The sequence below is a fragment of the Cyprinus carpio genome, chromosome B13, assembly GCF_018340385.1.
Source record: "Cyprinus carpio isolate SPL01 chromosome B13, ASM1834038v1, whole genome shotgun sequence".
NCBI lineage: Eukaryota > Metazoa > Chordata > Actinopteri > Cypriniformes > Cyprinidae > Cyprinus > Cyprinus carpio.
The window spans coordinates 21503514-21527469 of NC_056609.1; the positions used below are offsets into that span (position 1 = coordinate 21503514).

The 23956-nt window shown below is 36.8% G+C and overlaps 3 protein-coding genes across 6 annotated transcripts in view; 2 read left to right on the plus strand and 1 right to left on the minus strand.

Annotated features, from left to right (window-relative positions):
• The first annotated feature begins 1769 nt into the window (after positions 1 to 1769).
• On the plus strand, positions 1770 to 6091 carry ephx5 (epoxide hydrolase 5). Its single transcript, XM_042737279.1, has 9 exons — positions 1770 to 1958; positions 2917 to 3127; positions 3357 to 3537; positions 3709 to 3918; positions 4090 to 4219; positions 4370 to 4584; positions 4693 to 4801; positions 5210 to 5335; positions 5469 to 6091. Exons 1-9 carry the CDS (start codon positions 1915 to 1917, stop codon positions 5677 to 5679), a joined length of 1437 nt encoding a protein of 478 aa, XP_042593213.1. The 5' UTR covers positions 1770 to 1914; the 3' UTR covers positions 5680 to 6091.
• A 113-nt stretch (positions 6092 to 6204) lies between these two features.
• LOC109080137 (MAD2L1-binding protein-like) lies at positions 6205 to 8351 on the minus strand. Its single transcript, XM_019095226.2, has 3 exons — positions 7945 to 8351; positions 7142 to 7419; positions 6205 to 7057 (listed from the first exon to the last, which is right to left on the minus strand). Exons 1-3 carry the CDS (start codon positions 8297 to 8299, stop codon positions 6539 to 6541), a joined length of 1152 nt encoding a protein of 383 aa, XP_018950771.2. The 5' UTR covers positions 8300 to 8351; the 3' UTR covers positions 6205 to 6538.
• A 1342-nt stretch (positions 8352 to 9693) lies between these two features.
• macrod2 (mono-ADP ribosylhydrolase 2) overlaps positions 9694 to 23956 on the plus strand; it is a 502194-nt gene continuing 487931 nt past the window's right edge. For 2 of the 4 annotated variants that reach the window (XM_042737282.1, XM_042737283.1), the window contains exons 1-3: positions 9696 to 9915; positions 12046 to 12150; positions 21826 to 21927. In XM_042737282.1, the coding sequence (XP_042593216.1) occupies positions 9879 to 9915; positions 12046 to 12150; positions 21826 to 21927 (244 nt within the window). In that variant the 5' untranslated portion in view covers positions 9696 to 9878. Of the gene's footprint in view, positions 9916 to 12045; positions 12151 to 21825; positions 21928 to 23956 lie in introns of all 4 variants that reach the window. The other 2 variants (XM_042737284.1, XM_042737281.1) reach the window with 2 other exon arrangements.

Genomic DNA, 23956 nt, shown 5'->3' on the forward strand with positions numbered 1-23956 from the left:
ACCTGATGTTTGTCGTAATGATTTGATGATGTTGGTTGTATACATTTTAATGTTTTTGGAAACATTTATGAAAACTTGTAATTTTATAAGGAATATGTTTTAAGATAATTGATGTTAAGCCTAATCGAATCACCAGCCTTTACAATTCAAACTAGGCTGTCTGCTTCAGCCACTGTGTCTGAATTTTTATAAATCCCTCTTTCTCTATTTTTCTACTGACAAATTATTTTCTGTTGACCCCATTTGTATAAGCAGCTTGGATAAGACATGTAGGTCTTTATGGCTTATATGGTTTTATAAATCTGTCTCTGCTATTGTGATCTCAACAAAAGCAGGAGTAAAGTGAATAAATGCCTGTTGTTGTTCCTATAAAACAAAATCCAAATAAATAAATACAACTGTAACTTCCTAACACTTTTTTTCTAGTTTCAGTCCTACCATTATATTGAAGCAAAATCAAAGTGGTGCCAATTTTGCCTTTTGAGAGAAAGCTCAGATAATGGTTTCATTCACTGCAACTCTTACAGAAATTGCTTATTCATACAGAATCAGGCCTTTGCAAGATATTTTAACTCACTGAGTAAACAGGGTTTAACCTCATGCAAAGTCACAGTGATGATGACCGTAAGTCAGTGGCCTGGGATATTTTTAAGCACTTCCAGTTACCATTCTAAACAGCCCTGTACTTACAGTTTCTCTAGATTTGTACTATGTTAGAATTCTTAAAAAATATATAGGGCCATTGTGGAACTGCTAATGTTTTTATTCCTTGTTTACAAGTCACATTTGTTAAATCTTTTGTCTTAGCTCTTAATGATCGGTACGGTTTAATCAATGCACTGTGTGAATCAGCCCAATGATTGATTGTCTCCACTTAACTAATCACTGTTATTTGCAGAAAGTAAGAAACAGGGAGTGACCCTTCAGTTTCCTTCCTTGGAGTTTCTATGATTATTTTACAACAAGTAGTTTTGAAACCAGGCAGACGTTTACATCATTATTTGAAAGCACTATAAACAGGGTTGCAAAAAAACCCCTTAAGAAACTGCTTATTGTTGCTGTAATTGGTAAAGGTATAATCACTAAAGATTTTTAAAGGGCTTTGTTGCAGCTGGCTGCAGGACTTTAGTATAGTCTCAAAGATTAAATAGATTTGCGCCAATTTAGTAGATTGTTAATAAGTTGCCTGAACTCGATCCTGGAGCCCCCAAGGGCTTCAACCCTGCTTCTGGAGACACACTGTCCAGGAGAGTTTTGTTGCAAACTATGATGAATGTAATAATGTATTATCATCTCGCCCACAGATTTGGAAATGACTGTAACTATAGTCAAGGAGAGTCATTTGTGTATTTACAAACTGATATATAGGCCTATTGCAAATTACAAACACTTCAACATTATGAACATGTTGCTGGAAGCATGACGCGAACAATTCAAATGTAACTGCAAATTAGTGACAGACAAATGAAGAAGAACAGGAGTTCATAAAATGTGTCTGCATCGCACGATTTTTCCTAAGCGGAAGCCCCGCCCCCAGCCGATTCTAAAGACGTCACAGGTCATGTCCATCACAGAGCAGCATGCCTAGTACGCAACACTTAAACAAATACTAACCCATAACGTCGTTAACCATAGAATAACGATAACGACACTGCTTTTATACTCTTACTGTTAATCGCGATCGAAATCCATGATTTTTCTGAAGTTTTCCTGACAGGTCACAGCGTGACCGAAGTGACCAATAAAATCAACAAGGGGCGGGGTTTTTGGCTTTGGCTTTGGTTAGTGTGAGTTTGGGGAAAAACCCACCTTTGCGCCTTGGCCATATATGCACTTTAACGTTACATAATCATAGTTAATTGTAAACTGTTCAACGCAGCTTTGTCCGGAAAAGACACATCCACATACCGTACGATGGGCTTCGAGGACTCTATTATGCAGACAATTGAATACGTCAAGTGAGTAAAATTGCGGAGCGTGGAATGTGTAGTTTAGTAATGCGAGTGCAGACTCTCCTACTGTTAAACCATTTCCGTTGGGGTTCAGCTTGCCAAGTCATTTTGAGGTCACTGCATGTACTTCACCAGTTTCCTGCAACTTCACCACATTCGTCTTTGTAAAAAGATGTCTTTGTTTGTCTTTTTTGCATGCTTTATTTTTTTGTTGAGCAGTCATTCACTTAATTAAGTAGTCATAGTGACTTCAGTCAATAGAAGTCAGTAGAAATGATTTTCATTAGTTGCATAGTTCTATATCAGTCAGCATCATGTGCCTTGTTTCATGTTTTCTATGAAAAATGTACACGCCATAAAGAGCAATGTGCTTATTTTAAACGACCGTGAAGAATCAAGACTCAACAGTCATGGAATACTTTAAAATGTCTTTTTATTTGAGAAACAATCTCATCCTGGCATCACAAGAAGACACATTATGTAATGTGATGACAAAATTAACAGCAGCAATGTGAAGAAACAGGACAAATGGTCAAACAATGCAACAATATTAAGTATTATTTTGACAGTACATGGTGGGAAGAGGGTGGATGAGACTGAATAAATAAATAAATAAAAAAAACATTTAAAACCCCTTAAACAAGACAAACAAACAGAAAAAAACATGTTTATTTGCTTACTGAGTTAATAAAAATATACTAATAAAGCCATTCTTAAGATTTTGGGCAGTTGGGGTTGTCTGATTTCAAACATAACCTTAAATTTATTACATAGTGTTTTTATTTGTCATGTGTCTCCTAGAAACTAGGCACATACGTCTGCATGAGTTTGTGTTCGAACAACTTGAAAGTCTGGTAGTGTGAGATTCTCAATCATTTACTGTACGATGACCAGTTTTTAAAAATCTGTTCCAATCCATACATTTGTTTGTCGTTTGTTGTCAACTAACTTTCTTCACTTTTAGAGAGACCCTTGGTAACCTCGATCGGTCTAAACTACAGCTCCTAGCACTCTCTTCTGCTGGGGTTGGAGCTGTTTTGTGCTACTTGGCATGGAGGCAAAGCCCCAAAACTATACCAGTGGGGGATGGCTGGTGGGGAGCTGGAGAGAAGCCTATAACTGAGGACGAAACCATTCACAGATTTGTAGTGACGACCTCGGTGGAAGAGATAGAGGTGGGTGTCCAACCTAAACAGTAATGATGTTTTATTCCAGTGTGTAATGCAAGTCAGCATCTTTTGTGTGAAGAGTGGTGTGCCAGTCAGCAATTTTAGAATCAAATAATAGGTTTTCACATAAATCCCCACAAGTACACTCTCTCTTCCACTTTCATGAGTGTTAAATATACACTCACTCAGCCACTATATATTTAAATTTCATCATTAACCCCACTGTTTTCTTTAGGATCTACAAAGACGCATTGATCAAACACGCTTCACGGATCCACTGGAGGATAGCCGCTTTAATTATGGCTTCAACTCTAACTATCTTAGACAGGTGGTCTCTTATTGGAGGCACCAGTTTGACTGGGAAAAGCAGGTGAAGGTGATTAACCAGTATCCTCACTTCAAAACCAAAATTGAGGGTAAGCACCTAACACTTTCAAAGGTGATCATTTACCTCACTAGATAAAACATGTAGTATCAAAGCATGCAATTTTCATCTTGTGCTTCAAGTCCCACATCTTGCATTCACAAAATGTGATTAGGTATATTACACACTGTTCATTTTAGTGAAAGCCTGTTCTGCTTCTCAGGAATAGAAGTGCATTACGTCCACGTGAGGCCTGTCCAGAAGGCTGGACAGACTGTTCTCCCTCTCATGATGGTTCATGGCTGGCCTGGTTCCTTCTATGAGTTTTACAGGATCATACCCTTGCTCACTAAGACAGATTCAGATGTGGTCTTTGAGGTCATCTGCCCCTCCATTCCAGGCTACGGCTACTCTGAAGCACCACATAAGAAAGGTAAGTCTTTTAACATTTATGGAACCTATGGCTAATTCTGCTAGACAAAGACCTCGATAACTTTGCACAGACACACAAAAAGCACGATGGCATATGGATGATATACAATCTAATCGTATGCAAATGGATGTGAAATAACAGACCTGCTGTTCTTTCCATTATTTCACATGGGATTCAACACTTTGGAGGCTGCCCGCATCTTCCATAAGCTGATGGAAAGACTGGGATTCACTGAGTTTTACGTGCAAGGAGGAGACTGGGGAGCCTTCATTACAAACAACATGGCCCAGATGAAGCCAGAGTAAGAGTTTTACACACCTAATAACTGTCCTTTTAATGAGTCTCTGTCTCTAGATTATTTGTCTCTTTTTCTGTAAAATGTTTTTGTAATATAGAGTGCCTTTTATTAATTGTCAATTAAAAAGCTAACTTTTGCTCTCTTTTAAAATAAGTGCATTCGTGGTCTGCACTTGAACATGGTCATTGCCAGGACAGACAGCCTTGGACAGCTCCTCTCCTTAGTCATTGGTCGCTACCTGCCGTTCCTGGTGGGCTTCACAAAGGAAGATGTCAGACGACTCTATCCTTACATGGAGAAGAATATATTTGATATACTGAGAGAAACTGGTTATTTACACATTCAAGCCACTAAACCAGACACAGCAGGTAATACTTGCCACATATCATGTTATGCTTTTGGGTAATGTCAGATTAACACTTAATGAAAGCTTAACTTTAAAATATGTTTTGCGCATTTTTTTGTCACCCCTGCAGGTTGTGGACTGAATGACTCACCAGTCGGATTGGCTGCCTATATCTTGGAGAAATTCTCCTCTTGGACAGATTTAGGAAACAGAGATTTGGAGGATGGAGGTTTAGAGAGGTGAAGAAAAATTAATCTCATACTCATTTTTAAACAAATGTAAATATATAGTACTGTTCCAAAGTTTGAGGTCGGTACAATTTTTTCATCTCGTATACTCCGCAAAGCTGCATTTACTTGATCAAAAATACAGTAAAATCAGAAATATTGTGAAAGAAGTTTTAAAATATAATTTATCACTTTGATGGCCAAGCTGGATTTTCAGCATCATTACTCCAGTCTTCAGTGTCACATGATCCTTCAGAAATAATTCTAATAGTCTGATTTGGTGCTCTAGAAACATTTCAATATTTAGAATTTTAAAGATATTGAAACTTACATATTTTTGCGTAACTAGCTAAATCTAAAAATTTAAAGGTTTAGTTCAATTTTAATTAAGTAGCTTTGTCACTTATTGTTCCATCACAGAAAGTTCAGTCTAGACGACCTCCTTACAAATGTCATGATCTACTGGACCACGTGTTCCATCATTCCCTCGATGCGCTTCTACAAAGAGAACCTGAAGAAAGATTTCAAGACAAGGGTGGACAGAGTGTAAGTTCAAAAAGTCTTTGTAGTGACCATATGTGAATACTTATAACTCATACTCATTGAATTCTTTGTAGCCTTTTCAAAAAAAAGACTTGATTTGTATGGCTAAAAAAGCTTTTTCTTCTTTCCCTTAAAGGACGAGTGTGTATGTGCCGACTGGCCTGGCTTCCTTTCCTGATGAGCTACTTCACTGCCCTAGGGCCTGGGCTGGCTCACGCTTTACAGATGTGCGTTCTTTCACCTACATGCCGCGAGGGGGACACTTTGCTGCCTTGGAAGAACCTCAGCTGATGGCTCAAGACATCATTCAGTTTGTGGAGAAAGTGGAGAGCAAAGACCACAAATAACAACAGTGTATTAAAGAAATAATGCACTGCTTTGATCATTTTGGTTTAGTGTCATTAGTGCATTTAACAATCTGAAGTTAATTCAGTTGGAAATGCAAGGTTCAACATTAAGGAATGTTTATGGTTTTTCAATGAACAATATAATTATTTTTTTGCTTGATTTGAACACAAGAACTCTAAAGATATACTTTTTACTGTGTACTGTTAAAATCAGTAAACATTTCTAAAAAAAATGAAACACTAACTTCTGCTTGCTAAAAAGAAATTTAGTTTCATTGTACATTACAATATACATGCTACAGTTTGCATCGTTTCAACCAGATTTAATGAATTCTGACCTCAAGATTGAATGTTCTTTTGTAAGTGAATGGAATTCAAATAAAAACAATGAGTACAAAGATATAGCACCAAATGGAAGTGTTAAAATGCATTATTTTCATGAAAATATATACTGACAGACATAAAAACACATGAATTTTTTAAGTAAATTAAAATCATGTACATGCATCAGTTTCCAGATGCTGCCATATTGCAATTGGTTTTAATTAATAGGAATTACAAATTAGTACAAATGGTCTTGGAGTGAGTAGCAGCCAAGATTATTAAACATTAAAAAAAAACACCACTGTATACTGTAAAAATTAATAATTTAAAATATATGGACTAGCAGATGACAATGTAAACATGGCATAAATAATCTGAGGTTTTAAAAAAAATTAAATTCACACAGAATTCCTGAATAATAATAAAAAAAACAATAGCCCATATACTTTTTGGCCAGTCATGCAGCTGTGATCCCTGAGAATGGAGTGAATTGTATTTCAACATTCCTTGAAATCTGTTACTCTTTATTCCCTTTTCATTTACAGAATCCTTTCACAGTGACAGGGGCTTGAAACCATATATAGTCCCCCAGATCTGTTTTACTTTTTTGTACCTCCAAATCACTGGCTATAGAGATGACTTGCCTTTTCACTTTTGTGGGAACTTTAAAATCCACTTTGGGCTTAAACCCGGTCACGCCACAATCCCGGTGACCCAGAGCCATGACCGTGGTAGTCATGAGGCGCACGGACTTGGCATCCGACAACAGGTCAGCCACAAACAATGTGCGGAAAAGCTGTCTTAGACAGGATGAAGTCCTTAAGCAGTTTTCCCCGGCTCCCACAGCCACCGCTTCCATGTTTACCTCATACAGCTCGGTGGGAAGAATGGTAGACCCACCCAGCATGAAGAGCACACGAGGAACTTGGCTAAGAGAGAACAATGCCTCAAGGTTGGCAAGCACTTCATCTAGATCCTGCAATGTCCGCTGGCATCGACGCCAGTCCAAGCCCTGAGATGTCTTTGCAGACCGCTGGTTTACCATGTCCTCTGTCTGTGAGAAAGAAAGCACAATTCAGTCAAACTTTATTAGAATTCTGAATTAAGGTATATCTACACATCAGGTCTTCTGTAATACCTGAGTGGCATTATGCTGCTGTTTCTGGAGGAAGACCATTTGGTCATATGTCATAGGCATCTGCTGCCGCTGGTAAAGGACACACTTCAGAAGCTCACAAACAAATCTACAGCAGCCATCCTGGGTGATACGGCCGGGAAAGACAACATTCACTCGTCCTTCTTTTCTTGCTCTCCTGAATATTTCCTCATCATCGATGTGGTTTGCAGACAATCCGCTAGATTCACAATCCCTCTGACTGCCAGAAGAATTGGCCAAAGGATCAATCTGCTGGCAACCTTTATATACGACATTCACATGACAGTATGAAAATAAAATAGGCAGAATCCAAATTTTCCTGAGGCACAGACTAAATTAGACAAATCAATCTAAGAATTATTTACTGTTTTATAAAAGAGTTATTTAGAGTTTTTTTTTTTTTTTTTTTTTTGCTTTGGGCATACAAACTATAAAAAAAAACACACTACAATCATCAGTTTCAACCAGATGAAATGAACCCTGACCAAAAGTTATAGCACCAAAGTAAAGCATTAAATTGCATTATTTTCATTAAAATGTATAATGAGAGACTTTAAGAGCCTAAAACATTTAGCATAAGTTTTAATTCATAGTGAATTAAAAGTAGGTTTTGCTTTAGCTTTTATATATATATATATATATATATATATATATATATATATATATATATATATATATATCAAGCTTATGTTTTTATTATTCTCATTTGTAATCAACTTGTTTATCAATTATTATTTATCAATGAGAAGCATATACAGGAAATGCAACCATTTGCCACAACGTACCTACATCTTGACCGTCCCCTCTCTGTTCTGTTCTTCTATGTGTTAGGATATTTTTATTTTCTTTGTCTTCTGATTGGTTTAAAGGGTCCCCGTCTCTCTCAACCTCACCATTGATGTCCAACAAGCACACATTTCCCACCTTAGTGGAGGATTCGGGATCATCGACAGGGCACAAAATGTTCCATTCGTTTTCTCCATCAGATGAAACCTTTGATTCTTCTTCCTGAGATGTAGACTGATCGGTGTGAATAACTGTGTTACTGTAGCTGCTGTTAGAAGTTTCGTTGGTGTTGCTATGTTTGATGACAGTCATGTTTGCACTATCAAACTCTCCTCTCCTCGATTCCTCTTCCATTTCTACTGTTTGAATTTGCCCAACGGGCACGGCATGATGGGAAAAACGGGAACCGGAAATCATGAGAAATGCAATAAAAGCCCCTCGCATTTTTATTTTATCTTTTTTCATATTATAAATAAATCTTTGGTTAACTGAGCGAGGTATTTCAGATGTATTTATTTTTTAATAGCCAGGCAGTTTGTCCTGTGTTTTTATTAATTTTTATCCTCTGATTTAAGTCGGTGACTGACGCCCTCTGCAGGTTTAGTTTTTCATACAATCCTGTCAGGACTTTTAGGTTTTTGGCCATTCTAGTATCTAATCTAAAAGCTATTAGGTTCTAGCCGGGTTTATCGAAATTTCACAACAATGGAACTTTTTGTACATTCTGTACAAACTAGAGACTTTGGCCCTAGTCAGGAGGGCCCGCAGCGACCAGCAAAGATTCTCACATAAATCACGTCTCGTCAAATAAACTTTTTTTTTTTAATGAAATATTTTCTGATAATATGAAATAAAGTCATTTTGGAACAAAGTGATAATGCTTAGAATGAAAAAAAAAAATAATAATAATAATAAAAATATAAATAATAAATAAATATTTAAAATAAAAATTATCTCAAACAACCAAATCCCCATAGCTTATATTTTAAGCAGTAATTAATAGATATAAAATAATTAAATACACAGATGTACACATTATAGTTAATCAATGCCTTAAAGTAAGTCACAGAACTCTTTTTTAAAGACAAGTCTCATATGCAATCTCTCTGGGTTGAAAGGTTGAAACCTGTTTTTATACAGTCTATGGTTGAAACACGTCCCCAGGCATTTACAGCATTTTTTTTAAAGGTTCCGTTTGTACAAATGTTATAGATTTCATGCAAGTATGTGAGGAGTCGTCAGTATGGATTTTTACATTTCCAGTAATTTTTATCACAAGTAAGTATTTTGGCATTCACCAAAATGCTAAAAAATAGAATAAATAAGTTGCGTTTGCCACAGGAGGTAACTTAATGCCGCTCGCGCGCACGTTTTCCAGACGGTATGTCGATAAAGGATTGAGAGTCCTGGAACTTCTGGAACTTTATTGTAGATTTGCATATCCCAGTATATTACACAACCGCCGTATTTTGTTTAAGAAGCACATAGGTAAAGTTGCACAATCAAATAGGTGCTCCATCCCCGCATTCCACTACCACGCACAGCGCTGCAGTCTTCTCAAGCTTTTTCACTCACTCCCCTCGGTTGCTACCCCACCAACCCTACAACGCTTCGACGCTCAACCAAGCGCACGTAAAGCGTATGCGGGTTTTATCGGACTGCCGCATGAGAACATCCAATCCTAACACCACTTCCGCGTTCGAGCCGACCAATCGCCGCGCTCCATTTTCCACGCAGCCTCCACGGTTAGCGCTAAGGTAGGTTGCACCACTGCACAGTCTCCCAACCAACTACAATTTGACAGTTTCTCAGGTGCGGCTCCACACAACAGGAGCTCTTTCACTTTCTCTCGAGTTTCAGCGAGCATATCACTGTGAGCCTGGGGTTGTTTAACTCAAAAACCAGTTACCAGAAGCCCTCACACCACGGCACCATGAGCAAAAAGAAAAAGGAGTGGAGAGCGGAGAAAGGTAAGGGTCTTTTGCACTCTGGTCGTGTCTCTTCCGTTTAAAGACAGCATTCAGAACGGTAGTGTCAGTCTGGGGTTTGACGTCCACCGGGTTGAACCTGGGGTCACGGCACGCACGTGGCTGGAGAAATGTCTTCTTATAGACGCTCTGCCACGTGAATCAACAGCATGGACAGACAGATACACACCTTCAGATGCAGGTGGAGCATCAGTACATGATGCTATGATCAAGGCCCTGATGTGTCCAGCGTTAAAATCTGTTTAAATGCAAATCAAACGCATTAACTATTGTTTAATCTTTTATCAATGAATCGGAACATGCACGTGTTGGATTGGTGCAGTCAGTGAAAAACCGTATGATAACATAAAACCCCCAATATGGGGCTTTGCATGAAGTATGACCATTGCACCCTTGATCAAGATGACATACCATGTGTGACTAACTCCATGTAGTCTGAACCTGTAACAGGTGAACTGTACGTCGGTTTGCATAAATGCATCAGCTAAATTACAAATGAAAAGGTCTGTTGATTAAACATTTCATGAGATGAATATCATGCACGCTTGCACTTTTGCTAAATCCTGGTCTTGGATATCCACCTTAATAAGTAGTTTAGTTCTAGAGCTTTAGTCTTAAATTTTTAAGTATAATAGCCAGAAATGAGTTGGTTCAATTGTGTTTGATCAGAGTTGGAGATAAACTTTCCTGGAAGTTAGATTTCTAGGGACATGATGGTATAAAGTGGAACTTTGTTCGTATATTTGGATGTTCTGCACTGTCCAGTCCTGTTTGGTATAATCATATTTTTGCTGGATGCTTTGTCATTACAATACGATTATTTATATTAATTTAATTTAAATTAAAAAGTGCACAAGCACTGCCACCTGTTCTTGACATAAACATCAGTCAGTGTGACCTGAAGTCCATGACAACACTGTATATCGATTGCTAAAAATTTGGTTCCAGTGAAGTTTCCACTGTGAAGATGTCCTATGAAGCTGCAAGACTGTAAATGATTAGGTTGACAGCATTGTTTCTCGGTATGCATTAATGGTCTTCTATCATAAATCAGACTCATAATAATATGATAAACTGTATATGATGAGAGCTATTGACTTTCGGCCTAGTGTAATACAGTGCAATGCAGTAAACAAACATCAAATACTTCTGTTATGATATCTTTTGATGGCGATTTGATGAAATGAATCAGCTTTGTTGGCGTTTGTGCTATTTTAAAATCGCAAGTACACATTGCTCTCATAAAGCCCCCTTTGTGAAAGACATCTTCATTCGTGTAGCAATAGGGAGTGCAGGAGGATAAAAATGGAAAAAATAAATTCATAGAGATGGTTGAAAAGGCAGATGTAGGGGCAGACAGCATGAAAAATCAGTAGTGTCGGCAGGGACACTTTGGATCTGGTTTGTATCAAGAATATCAAGGTAAAGTTTTATTTTGTCTTGAGTCGGAAAAAAAAAACACTTTTTGGGAGCTTCTTAGAGATTGTTACATTTTATTTTAATTTAACTTCTTATCTTGCCACAAAATAAATGCATAATAACTGTAATGTGAACCCATTAGACTTTACTTTATTGCACCAATTTCTAATTTCAATTTCAATTTCTATTGCATTAATGGGAGAAACAAAAGTGAAACTAAAACCTTAGGATGAAACTTATGAACCTGTGGATGGAGAATAAAAAGAGAAAGGAGGATATAGACTGTAATCAGAAACTAACTGTATAAACTTTAGTCTATTGCAGTCTAAACTAGTCAGTGCCTTTATTTGAATGCAAGCTCTCAAATTATGGCCTCATAAATATTAGTAAATTATTGAACTATATCGTCCATGTACACTACATAAAGCCGATAACACACAGTCTGGTTCCATGTCAGGCCTGCAGCTGTATGCTGTACTGTATACCCTCATTAGCTTGTCACTTCTTTCTCACATGCACTTACATGGCTGCCACAATTACCACACCAAAGGGTACCACTCTGACACGATGCATAGAGCTAGCTGCAGATGTTCCTTTATGAACCCCTCTGATTCAAACTGATTAGCTTCACTTCACAAGGCATGCTCTTGTCTGTCTGTATACTATGACAGTATGGTTTCTTCTTTTGCACAGAGCGCTTACTCAGTCTTGGTCTTGAGGATAGGCGCAAAGATTATCGAGGAAACTATGTGCCATTGGACAAGATCGCCACCTGGGCAAATCATGACAATAATACAGGTAAATTTAACCTTTCTGACTTATTTGTTTTTCAACTTGGGAAAGCTGTTTGAAAATTGTTTGCAGTTTGTTTTGTGGTGCAAAAATTACGTGTTATTTTTAAGTAGCCCACATGCTTTTACAATAGTGAATTGTATATGTTACCATTCTGTAAGATTTTTTTTTTTGAAGGAAAATGAATATTTTGTTCAGCAAGGATGCATTAAATTGATCAAAAGTGACAGTAAATAAATTTATAATGATTTTGAATGCAAAGAAAGATTTTCCACAAAGATATTAGGCAGCACAACTGTTTTCAATAATAATATTAATAAGTGTTTCTTGAGCACCAAATGAGTGTATTAGAATTTCTGAAGGATCATGTGACACCGAAGATTGGAGTAATGGATGCTGAAAATTCAGCTTTGCCATCTCAGGGATAAATTACTTTTTAAAATATATTTAAATAGAAACTGTTATTTTATAATGTAATATTACCACACGTATATAACTTTTAATAGTGCCTATGTGTCTTGGTGAACAGCTTTAGAGTGTATTCTATTGCATTAAAGTTGCATAGTCATTCTAGAAGAAGGTACTGCTTGTTTCATGCCCTTCTCTACCAGAAGACAAAAGAGTCACTCTGCATGCAAGAGACTTGCTGCCCTTTTGAAGGGAGAGGACACATGGATCAGTGAGACCCTGACAGCTCAGATATCATAGCTTATTTATGGATGAAGATAGTTACGCTATCCTGACCAGCTATCTAAGGCCCAATTCCAATTCTATTTTGTACCCCTTCACCTATCCCCACTCCTTCCCCTTGTCCCTTGATACAGAGTGTCAAGGGGTAGGGGTGAAAATATTCCCCTAAGAATTGGGACACCACTACTACACCGTTACATGCTGTCCGTCGTCGCAAAGCTCCTGCAATAAACACGCCATACTGGTGTGCTGGTGTGTATTAGAGCCTTACCATTCTATATGAATGTGCAGCTTATTGACACACAGTGTTCAGTGGTAGAGCATTGCGTACCATTGTGGCTCAGTGGTAGAGCATTGCGTTAGCAGCGCAAAAGGTTGTGGGTTCAATTCCCAGTGAATGTATAGCCTGAATGCACTGTAAGTTGCTTTGGATAAAATTGTCTGCTAAATACAAATACATAAATACACACACACGCACATATTGGAGATCGAGCAGCTCACACATCCAGGAGCAAAGAAACTTTCCAACACTGCCCAGCGACTTTTATTAATAACAGTTTAAATACTCGCTACATTATATTTTCCAGCAACGAGAGGATAAAATCGCTGTTTTTGAAGTAAACTCACTTATTGTAAAGAGAGACGCACAGACGCGCGTACACGCAACTCTCTCTCTGCTTTTCTTTCTAGCTTGTACTTTAAAATCGCTGTTTTTGAAGTAAACTCACTTATTGTAAAGAGAGACGCATTTGAACCTGTGTTTGTTTGCCTCTTTAAGAAGAAGTCCCTTTGGATAAAAGCGTCTGCAAAATGACTAAATGTAATGTAATGCTCTCTCTCTCTCTCATTTCTTTGAATGACATGACGGTAAATATGAACACACGATTGAATGTAACATTTCAATACTTTTCAGTAAAATCTTTATTAATGCCAATAATGCTTACATTTTTGTGTCTTTTTGTTTGCTCAGGCAGCCATTTTGCTGCTGTTGACGGTTTATGCTGAGATAATTCATACCCCTTCATTAGAAGTGTGGTCCCAAAAAATCTTTTTTGAGGGGCTATCTGGCCCTTCCCTTCCAACCAAAAGAGAATCGAGACACCCCTACCTCTTCACATGAACGCGCGAAACGGAGGAGAAAGGGGAAAGGCTAAGGGGTAGAAATGGGATTGGGCCTAAGTTTTATTAGTAGATTTAGTTGAGCAAATAGATAGAACAGAGAATTAGATAGTGACATTCCTCAAAATATCACCTTTTGTGTTCAGCAAAATGAGTTTGAAACAACTTGAGGGTGAGTAGCTTAATGATGACAGATTTTTTATTTTTGAACTATTCTTTTAAGTTCTGACTTGGTTGGTCCAATCTACCACAACTGCAATGTTCACGTCATTTTAATGTTTTTACATCATCTGTTTTTTTTTTACATTTTTTTTAACATCTTTAAGACTCTGTAATTTGTACAGAGGGTCTGTAGATTTGCACTGAGAGAGAGAAAGAGAGAGAGAGAGAGAGAGAAAGACCCTATGACTGTTTTACCAATGGCTCAAGGCTCTTCCAAAACAGTGGCCCAATTGGAAGACCCCGGGGCACATGTTGCAAGCTTTTGTTTACAGTAGCAAGTTGACATGGCAACAGCTGTTGTTTCCTGTTTTAAGACCAGGGGCCTGTACCATGATGGTAGATGAACAAATTCAGAGTTACAGGATCAGTTTTTCGAGTTGACAAACTTGTTATACAGCGATAGAGACTCGAACATGTAAGGTCACATAGTCATTTTTAAAGCAGTATCTATTGATTCTACAGCTTATTTTTATTACATGCGATCTGTATATATTAACATTAGTTTAAAATAAATGATTTATAATAACTGATAAACTAAAATTGCTTGTGTGTTATGGATTAACAATAATATAAATAATATAATATCACAAAATCTGTAAATTATGTCCATAATACTTATCTGTATAGTTATTGTACATATTGTAGACCTTGTATATTCTGTACTTACTGCTTATTGCACTTCTGGTTAGATGCTAACTGCATTTCGTTGCCTTGTACCTTACATGTGCAGTGACAATAAAGTTGAATCTAATCTAATAATTATATAAAGCATATAAAATAACTCTAAGTAATTATCATCAAAGCCAGACATTTCCTTTTAATACTAGTGACCTTTAATTTGGAGCAAGATTTACTGGGGGAGTGACTTTTTTTGTGTCAGACATGTGTCACTTTGCTCACATCTGATTGGTCCAATTTCAGTTTGAGATCTCTAACTCGGAACTTAACCTGCCCCGGAGCAGGTTAGCCGTGGAGTGTAAGTTACTATGGCAATGAACGCAGCTAAAAGCCAAGCCACTTTCTTGGTTGGTGAAGGTCAGGATTGGTTTGTAATTTACTGTGGCGTTGATGGCTGGTAAGCTAATCTGGCTTCATGGTACAGGCCCCAGATGTCTGTTGCATATAAACTTAGAGTGGTCTAATTTCAGAATGAAAAAAGTATAAATGATTATCCCTTGCTGGTTCAGACTAGTTTTTAAAACTCCATTATAACATAATTTCTGTATTTATGCAACTGGCCCCCAGAAGATCAGGAATGATTTTAAAGGGATAGTTCACCCCAAAATGAAAATTCTGTCATTAATTACTCACCCTCATGTTGTTCAAAACCTGTAACACCTTCGTTCATCTTTAGAACACAAATTAAGATATTTTTGATGAAATCCGTGAGCTCTCTGCTCCATAGACAGTAAGGGTCCTACCATGATCAAGTCACAGAAACGTAGCAAGGACATCGTTAAAATGGTCCATGTGACATCAGAGGTTCAACCGTAATTTTACAAAGCTGCGAGAATACATTTTGTGTTCAAAGAAAACAAAAATAATGACTTTATTCAGTGATTTCTTCTCTTTTTGGTCAGTGATAAGAAATTTTATGAGTTTGTTATTCGACTTGTTTATGTACATAGGAACGTAATGCGCATGTGTCTGTAATGGCGGAGGACTGTCCCAGTCAATCATACAGGTTTTACAGAAAGTAAAATTCTTTACTTAAAGAATTGTTCTCTGTATTTTCTTTTCTGTGGTATTCTTCCTGTTTGTCTGAATGCAAATAATCTAGAAGAGAATTAATTAAATGTTTTTGTTTCCTGAGGCAGTGAGAGAAAGGTTCAATACAAAAAGTCAGACAAGTGCTTTTTATTATTTTTAACACAAATAAAATTTATTAAAGGCTTGAATACACTCTAATAACTTGATTTGTTATTTGTTTTCTCACATAAAGGTCTAGAATTCACAATGAAGGTGCTTGCTGTTTCATTTAATCAGACAGGAGCACATATGTCTCTGCATAAGGCACAGATCTGAGACTATGGGTTTCATCTGTACTGCAAATAGTTCAGTGAAACAAGATCCTAAAAAACACATTTTTGTTTCTTTTTCTAAGAAAGAAAGTCATGTCATACAGGTTTGAAATGACATGAGGATGAGTAAGTGATGACAGCATTTTCATTTTTTGGCAAACATTTCCTTTGCCTTTCCTTTTTTATGTTACTCATCTTGCATGTTTGAATGCAAAACATCCAGAGAAGAATGAATTACATTTTTTTTTTTTTTTTTTTTTTTTTTTACTGAGGCACAGTGGGACAGAGGTTTCATACAAAAAGTGCAAACATATACAAATCACATTTATAAAAGACTTGAATACACTCCAATTCTTGAAATGTTACTTGCTTTCTCACATAATGTTCTAGAATTAACACAGAAAGTGCTTCAATGAGACAGGAACACATGTTAGCATAGTGTTGTATTGCTATGATCCATTATCCAGCAGTACAGTACAGATTAGCATAAGGGTCAGCTTTGAGTTTCTGGGTTTCATCTATCCTTCTAATGGTTCAGTGAAATAAGAACTCATACATATATACTCTACATTTCTCACAACTTTGCCAACAGGACTCACATAGCCATTTTGCTTATATTTATATGTATATTACTGTAAATGCTACTGCGTTTGTCATCAAACAAAGCTGCGATTTACACTAAGTGTAAATAGTGGTAGATACAATTTGCACAAGTAATATGTTTATAGAAGTAACGTGCTGTTTGTATTAAAGGCAGAGCAAAGTTAGTGAAAACTTGCCAACAAGGTTGGCTATTTGCACTCAATGTAAATAGACACTAATTAATGTTTGTTTTTTATTTATTGGTTAATTGTCTTTTTGCTTTTGGATAACCAGTGGGGAGAGCAATATCAAGAGCAATGCACTGCCTTTTTGCCTTTGCTTCAACATTTTATTTAATTAAATTTTTTTCAAGGCTATTTTGTTGAAATAGACTGCGTGTCAGAGATGCTTTGCATAGAACTTAACATGTATTAAAATGCTGAACCATTAAAAAACAAACAAACAAAAAAACCTTATAACGTTTCATGGTTTGGTTTTCATTGGCAAGATGCTATTAGTTTTCTCTTATTATTTAAAGATGTGACTTCTACTCTAGTGGCACAAAACGGAGTTGCCTTAATTTTGAATATTTTAAAAGGGGCTTCCTAAATACTTCCCCTGTCTGCTGTTGGTCAGTTTAAACTGGGCCCTTTTTTGTGCCATTCTGGTTGGGATGCTCAATAATGTTTTATGGTAAATGTTGTGTTGTGGCAGTCTTTTTTTATTTTTTATTTATATGATATGACAGTGGAGAGCAGACAGGAAGTGAAGTGGGAGAAAGAGAGAGAGGGGGACAGGATCGGGAAAGGTCCTCAAGCCGGGATTCGAACTTGGGATGCCCGTAACACAATGCCATTACATGTCGGCACGCTTGCCCACTAGGCTGTTGGCGCTGACATTGTGGCATTCTTCTAATGGAAATCAAATCAACCTACAAATGCTGATCAGAGTTATACTCTGAGCTCATCTTGAACATATAGCATGTTTAAATCCATTCTTTTAGTCCAACATCAGCTTGGAAAATGTAAAAGAATCATCAGATTCTGTGTGGGCCTATTTCTGTTAAGAATAATCTTAGTTAAAAGATGATTTGAAGAAATCCTTAAAATACATCTTGCTTAAAATCCTCAGGCCATTTTCGTCTGTAGTATAATGAGAGGATTTTGGAAATGCTAAATGGAACATTTCCATTGCCTTGGATGAGGTTTGTTCCTCGCACATCCTGGACGTGCTTCACCAAATGGCTATGTCCTGTGCCAGAAGGCCTGGAGATGAACTGACAGGAGCTGATCTGGTCAGTTCACATTAGAGCCGGATATTTGCTCCGGCTCTACTAATCTAAAAGGACAGTCTGTAGGATGTGCCATAGGCAATTATTTAAATGAGCATAAGGAACACTGCTTATTTTAGCTTGCAAATATTCATGTGATTTTTGTATATCATTCTGTTGCATGCCTATGGCGTCAAATAGAGCTGACCGACTGGCCAGTGCCAGCAGTTTTTGAGGCCTGATGGTTTGGACGTTCTATTCATTGGCCTACTATCTGTTCTGTTAACCCATATGCACAGTGTTACATGCCAGCGCTTTAACCAACCAGATCTGATTTCATTGGTTCTTGGTCTTTCAGCATTCTGGGAGCTGGTACACAAAGCTATTTAAAAAGGTAACTGCTATTTGTAGATTCACATAAACTCACACACCTGTTCCACTATAGAGAACACATCGTGAAGCTGGTTCAAATATGCAATCTGCTTACATGTTTGACATTTAATTTTATACACTCCCAAAGGTTTGGACACACTTGCTCATATTGTTACTTTTTTAAAAAACATTTTTTTATATATATATATTTTAAAATAATAGTAAAGCCAAACGACACAAATGCAAGAATGGAGGTTATATTGATTGATCAAAAAGTTATCTAAGTGAGTATATGAAAGAGTAGTTTTAAGTAGTGTATGTGTTTGTATACACTACCTTTCAGAAGCTTGGCATCTTTTTTTTAAATGTTTTTTAAGTCTCTTATGTTCACCAAGGCTGTTTTTTTTTTGTTCAAAAATACAGTAAAACGATATTGTATGTTATTTTAATATTATATGTAAATAGAAATATTATTACTTTATTAATATAAATATATATTAATATTAATATATTTTATTTTTAATATATATATATATATATATATATATATATATATATATATATATATATATATATATATATATATATTTAAATTGAATTTATTCCTGATATGGTCAAACTGAATTGATATGGTCAGCTTCCATTACTTCAGTCTTCAGTGTCACAAAATCCTTCAGAAAATGATCACAGATGAAAACAGCTGTGCTGCTTAATATTATTGTAGAAACTGTTATGCTTTTTTTCAGAATTATTTGATTAATAAAAAGTTCAAAGTACAGCATTTAGAAGGATCAGAATCAGAATGAGCTTTATTTGCCAAGTGTGCACAAACACAGAGAATTTGTTGTGGTTTCCAGGAACTCTAGGTACATGCATGCATACATGCTGTATACAACAAGGGGGAAAGAAAAACAACATTTAAATAAATTAAAAAATAATGAAAATAAAAATATTAATAAAAAAACAACTTGGGAGATCTAACAGTTTTTATTTGCAGATATGTACATTATGTACTGTATATATACACTCTAAAAAATGCTGGGTTAAAAACAACCATTTCTGGGTTATTTGGCAACCCAGCATTGCGTAAATATATCAAAAAACACATGTTATTTTAACCCAGCATTTTGGGCTTTATACATTAACCCATTTGCTGGGTTGTTTTTTTGTCAGTTAGGTTTTTCATTTTAAATGATGAAACTGCATTCTAAAATCTGTTTTACACACACACACACACACACACACACAGACACACATACACACACACACACACACAGACACACACACACACACACACACACACAGACACATACGCTTACACACACACACATATATGCATTTTTGTGTGTGGGTGTATATACATATTTATGTACAATAAGTCAGTCTTTTACAGTCGTAAAATCTTAAAGGTTTTAGGATGTGACAGGAGCTGCTAGAGCAGCTAATGTAAGTCTGTGGGAAGAAAACTGCTATCATTACCTTCGTTAATTAAATGACTTATATTCATGTTTGAAAAGTTACATAAAAAAATTACATAAAAAACAGCTTTACCTCTTGTGCAACCTTGTTAACTTTCAACCCATAGCATAGGCAACCACAGCTGCAACAATGGCACACTAGAACAGTAGCACTCATATTGTAGTCAGTGGAGCGCACGGAAACTTTGATACGTGTAAACTGAAAGTCGAGTCATGTTTCAGCGCTTGCTCGTGCATTCATTTTATGTTAACAGTAAAAATCATCCATTACAGAAAAACTAACCAGCACCTGGGTAAAAAATATTAAAAATGACCTACATTTGGGTTTAAAGGGGTCATCGGATGCCCATTTTCCACAAGTTGATATGATTCTTTAGGGTCTTAATGAAAAGTCTTTAACATAGTTTGGTTAAAATTTCTCAATGGTAGTGTAAAAAACACCATTTTTGCCCTGTCAAAAACAGTTATTTTCAGTGCAAGCCATTTTGTAGCATTTTCCTTTAAATGTTAATGAGCTCTGCTGACCCCGCCCCTCTCTTCCCAGCAGCTCTTAGAGAGACTGTTTACTTTAGCCACATTCATCCTGAAACTTGCTAATGAGCACATTATGAAAGGTGATTTGCAAAGAAAGGTGATTTGCAAAGATTCATATGAAAAAAACAACAACCTTATACTCACTTCTTCTGTTGGTGAAGCTGGATCACGAATGATTTGTGCAAACATAGACGCATTAAGATAGATCGGGGCACATTCCCTTCAGAAACAAATGTAATCCACTGTGTCTTCATTGGCTCAGATGTTGGGAGTAAATGACGACTGCTATGTTCATTATTACATCCAACAACTCAGTTGCTTAGGAGACACTCTTGTCTACATCTGCTCCGGCAGTGAAATGATAGCGGACTGATGACAGCTCACTCAGGGTGGGGCTAAGGTAAAACACCAGTCCAGTCTGTGCTGAAACGCCACTGCCAATCAAACTTTCGTGGGAGGGGCCTGTCTGTGATGTCACTGAGATCAGCTCAATTTAAGAAAGGGGTAAAGACTTTAGTAGATTAAAAAAAAGAAAAACACTGGGTGGATTTTTATCAACACATTTCAGTTCAAACAACTTGTAAAAGTGCATGTAACATCCGATGACACCTTTAAAACCCCCCCCCCCCCCCCCCCCTTTTTTTTTTTAGAGTGCAGAAAAACTACCCAGGACCTGGTTAAAAATATTAAAAATAGCCTAATAAAGGGACCCAACAGGCTGAACCCAGCATTTGGATTTTAAAAAAAAAAATACAAAATTTGCTTTATAGAGTGCCGCTGTATGATTAAAATATGTATTTACATATTGCCTAATGCCACGAGCACTGAATTATAACAAGTCCGTAAATCGGTGTGTCAGTTAAGCTGGAAATGGCCTGGGGAAAAACAGTTTTTGTGCCTAGATGTTCTAGTGCAGCGAGATCTGTAGCACATTTTGTCAAATTTATTGTGAAGAGGAAAACCCTTTTTGTTCGTTGTTTTTGTTGTGCAGCGGTATGTTTTGTTTTTATTTTGTTTTTTTGAGGTCCCCTCGAAATTTGTAATTACTTATGTTTTGCTCTTAATTTTGTCATGTGTGTGTATTTTGTTAGTATGTTCTTTGTTTAGGCCATGTTTACGACATGTTTTTAATAAAAAAATGTATTTAACAAGTGGCCACAGTGTGGCGTCACTCTACTGCTTCACATTTGATATCATCCAGTCCAGTTCCATCTTTCAAAAGTTCAATGTTTATCATTATAGAGTGATTATAGAGCAGATGTGGGTCAGTAGAGTGTTGTAGGACCTTTGATGAACCTGTATTGTTCTGATCAATACCGAGAGTCATCATGCAATATTATCTGAAATAAAAGCTTTTCTGTAAATTAATCTTTGCTTTATCTTTGCCATACAGCTACTGAGGAAGAAGAACAAAAGTCTTTCTCCTTGGCTGACAAAGTGTCTCTGTACAAAGGTGACATCACCACCCTAGAGGTGGATGCCATAGTGAATGCTGGTGAGTTTGCCATTTCTGCTCAGTTGCAGTTTTAAAGCTTTAACACTTTAGCAATGCAATTAGTGCACAAGTGTGGCCCTGTGATTTTCATTTTTTAATGCTATGTGTTAATTTTTACCTTTTCTCCCGCCTGATGTTTTGCATAGTTTAGGATCCACTTTGCATTCGTTGTGCTTGCCTGACCTCTGGTGTTTATAAGTGGAACAGGCATGACTACGTTTTCCCCCCCTTGTTTGTACTGATGCATTTTACAGGACGGATGAGATTTCTTCTTATGTATATTTAAGTCTGTGCAGTGTGTTTTCTCTCCGCAGTGCATTTTGCTGTTTATTTTTATGTTTTGATCTACTTTCACAGGAAAGATGCTTTTCCTTTTCAGGATGAAATAGGATGCCAGAGAACAAACTTGTAAAACTGATTTTTTCCCCCTTTTGTTTACATGGTGAGATGGTATTATGTGTCTATCTGGCATGTTAATTGTCTTGTTTTCATGTTACAGTGGTATAAAATCAATTGATTTGTTCCTATTATTACGTCTTTAGTGTGGGGGCTGTTTTAAATCTGTTCTGAGAGGAAGGAGTGGTTATATAGTAGATGTTCTGTAGGAATAGACATTTTCCACAACACAGATTCCGCTGTGGTGAGAGAGCAGACAGATAACACTGTCATGGTTTACCTCAAGTCATGGAACCCTGGCAATAAAGATAGAAAATTGTGGTAACCCGATGTAAGTGCTTACTTAAGCATTTAGTGTGTAGGGATAGTGTGGGATATTTTCATTGATTAGATATGTTCTTGATTCAAGATGTTTATCTTCGTGCCATTCATTGAGAGGAACATTTTAACATTCCTGCCACGGAGAGTGATTGTGGTTCATGTTCAAAACTGCTGTCTGTTTGACAAGAGCATCCGTGAAATGTGATTTTTGCTGGACCGTTGAATCTCTAACAACAAATGGAAACTCTTAACAGCTGTGTTGTGCTCTGCTTACAACATGTACAGAAATGTGTTTGTGAATGATTGAGGTTTTTTGTTTATCTCAGTGTAGTTCGGGCATTATGCAGTCTAATTGAAGTAACGATGCCCATTAGCTTTGGGATATTTAGACTAATTTAAACCTTCTGTTGAGTTTACTGCTGTTCCGTGAGCCGTGAACCTTGCAAACTAGTAGATTCATTATCACTGGAGCTTGTCTGAATTACAAATTTCTGTTATGTGTATTTACTCTTACATACTAGGTTATCTCTACTGTTTCATTAGTGGGGTGTAGGACTGCAGGCTGATATAGCAATGTAATTTAAATGTATCATTCTTTAATGTATGTAGATATTCAATTTCATACACACAATTATACATGCATACATTATGCGTATACATATACATACAAAAACTGACCTGTTTAAACAGTATTTTTAATGTTATGCACTTTACTACTTAATGTCAGTATGATATGGCACCATCTCAGGAAGCTATAGGCACCTCAAGTATTCATATTAACAGATGAAAGAGACTTTTTCCTTCTTTGCATTGTAAAGTTTTTGTTTACAAGACAACTTCCCCTCTCAAACTTTCTGCAGGGTTGTTGTAAGGTCAGTCAGCATTGAAAACAGGAAATAAGAGAACAGGCCGAATGGTACTCGGGTCTAATCTCGGTGTCTGATGCAATCATACAGATGTGAAACTGCAACAGTAAGCAAAATGAATCACATGTTCAATAGCACTGTGGTTCAGCTTCTCTCAGTGCTTATTTCAACAAGTTTTTTAGTGCATTCTTCACATCAGTGGTTGCATAAAAATAATGTGAAACCATTTTGTAGGGTTTGTGGCATTGAATTAGGAAAGTAATTGGTTTAAAGGCTGCAGAGTATGAGGGAGACGACTTATCATGCAGACGGGGGTCTGTTCATCCATCAGAGGCCAGTGGCTTAGGCCAGGAAAGTAATCGCATTATTGCAACAGTGCTTGGAATGATTTTTAAAGCCCCATTTGCTCCAGTGTCTTTAAGTTTAGATTCCTGGAATGATGTTTC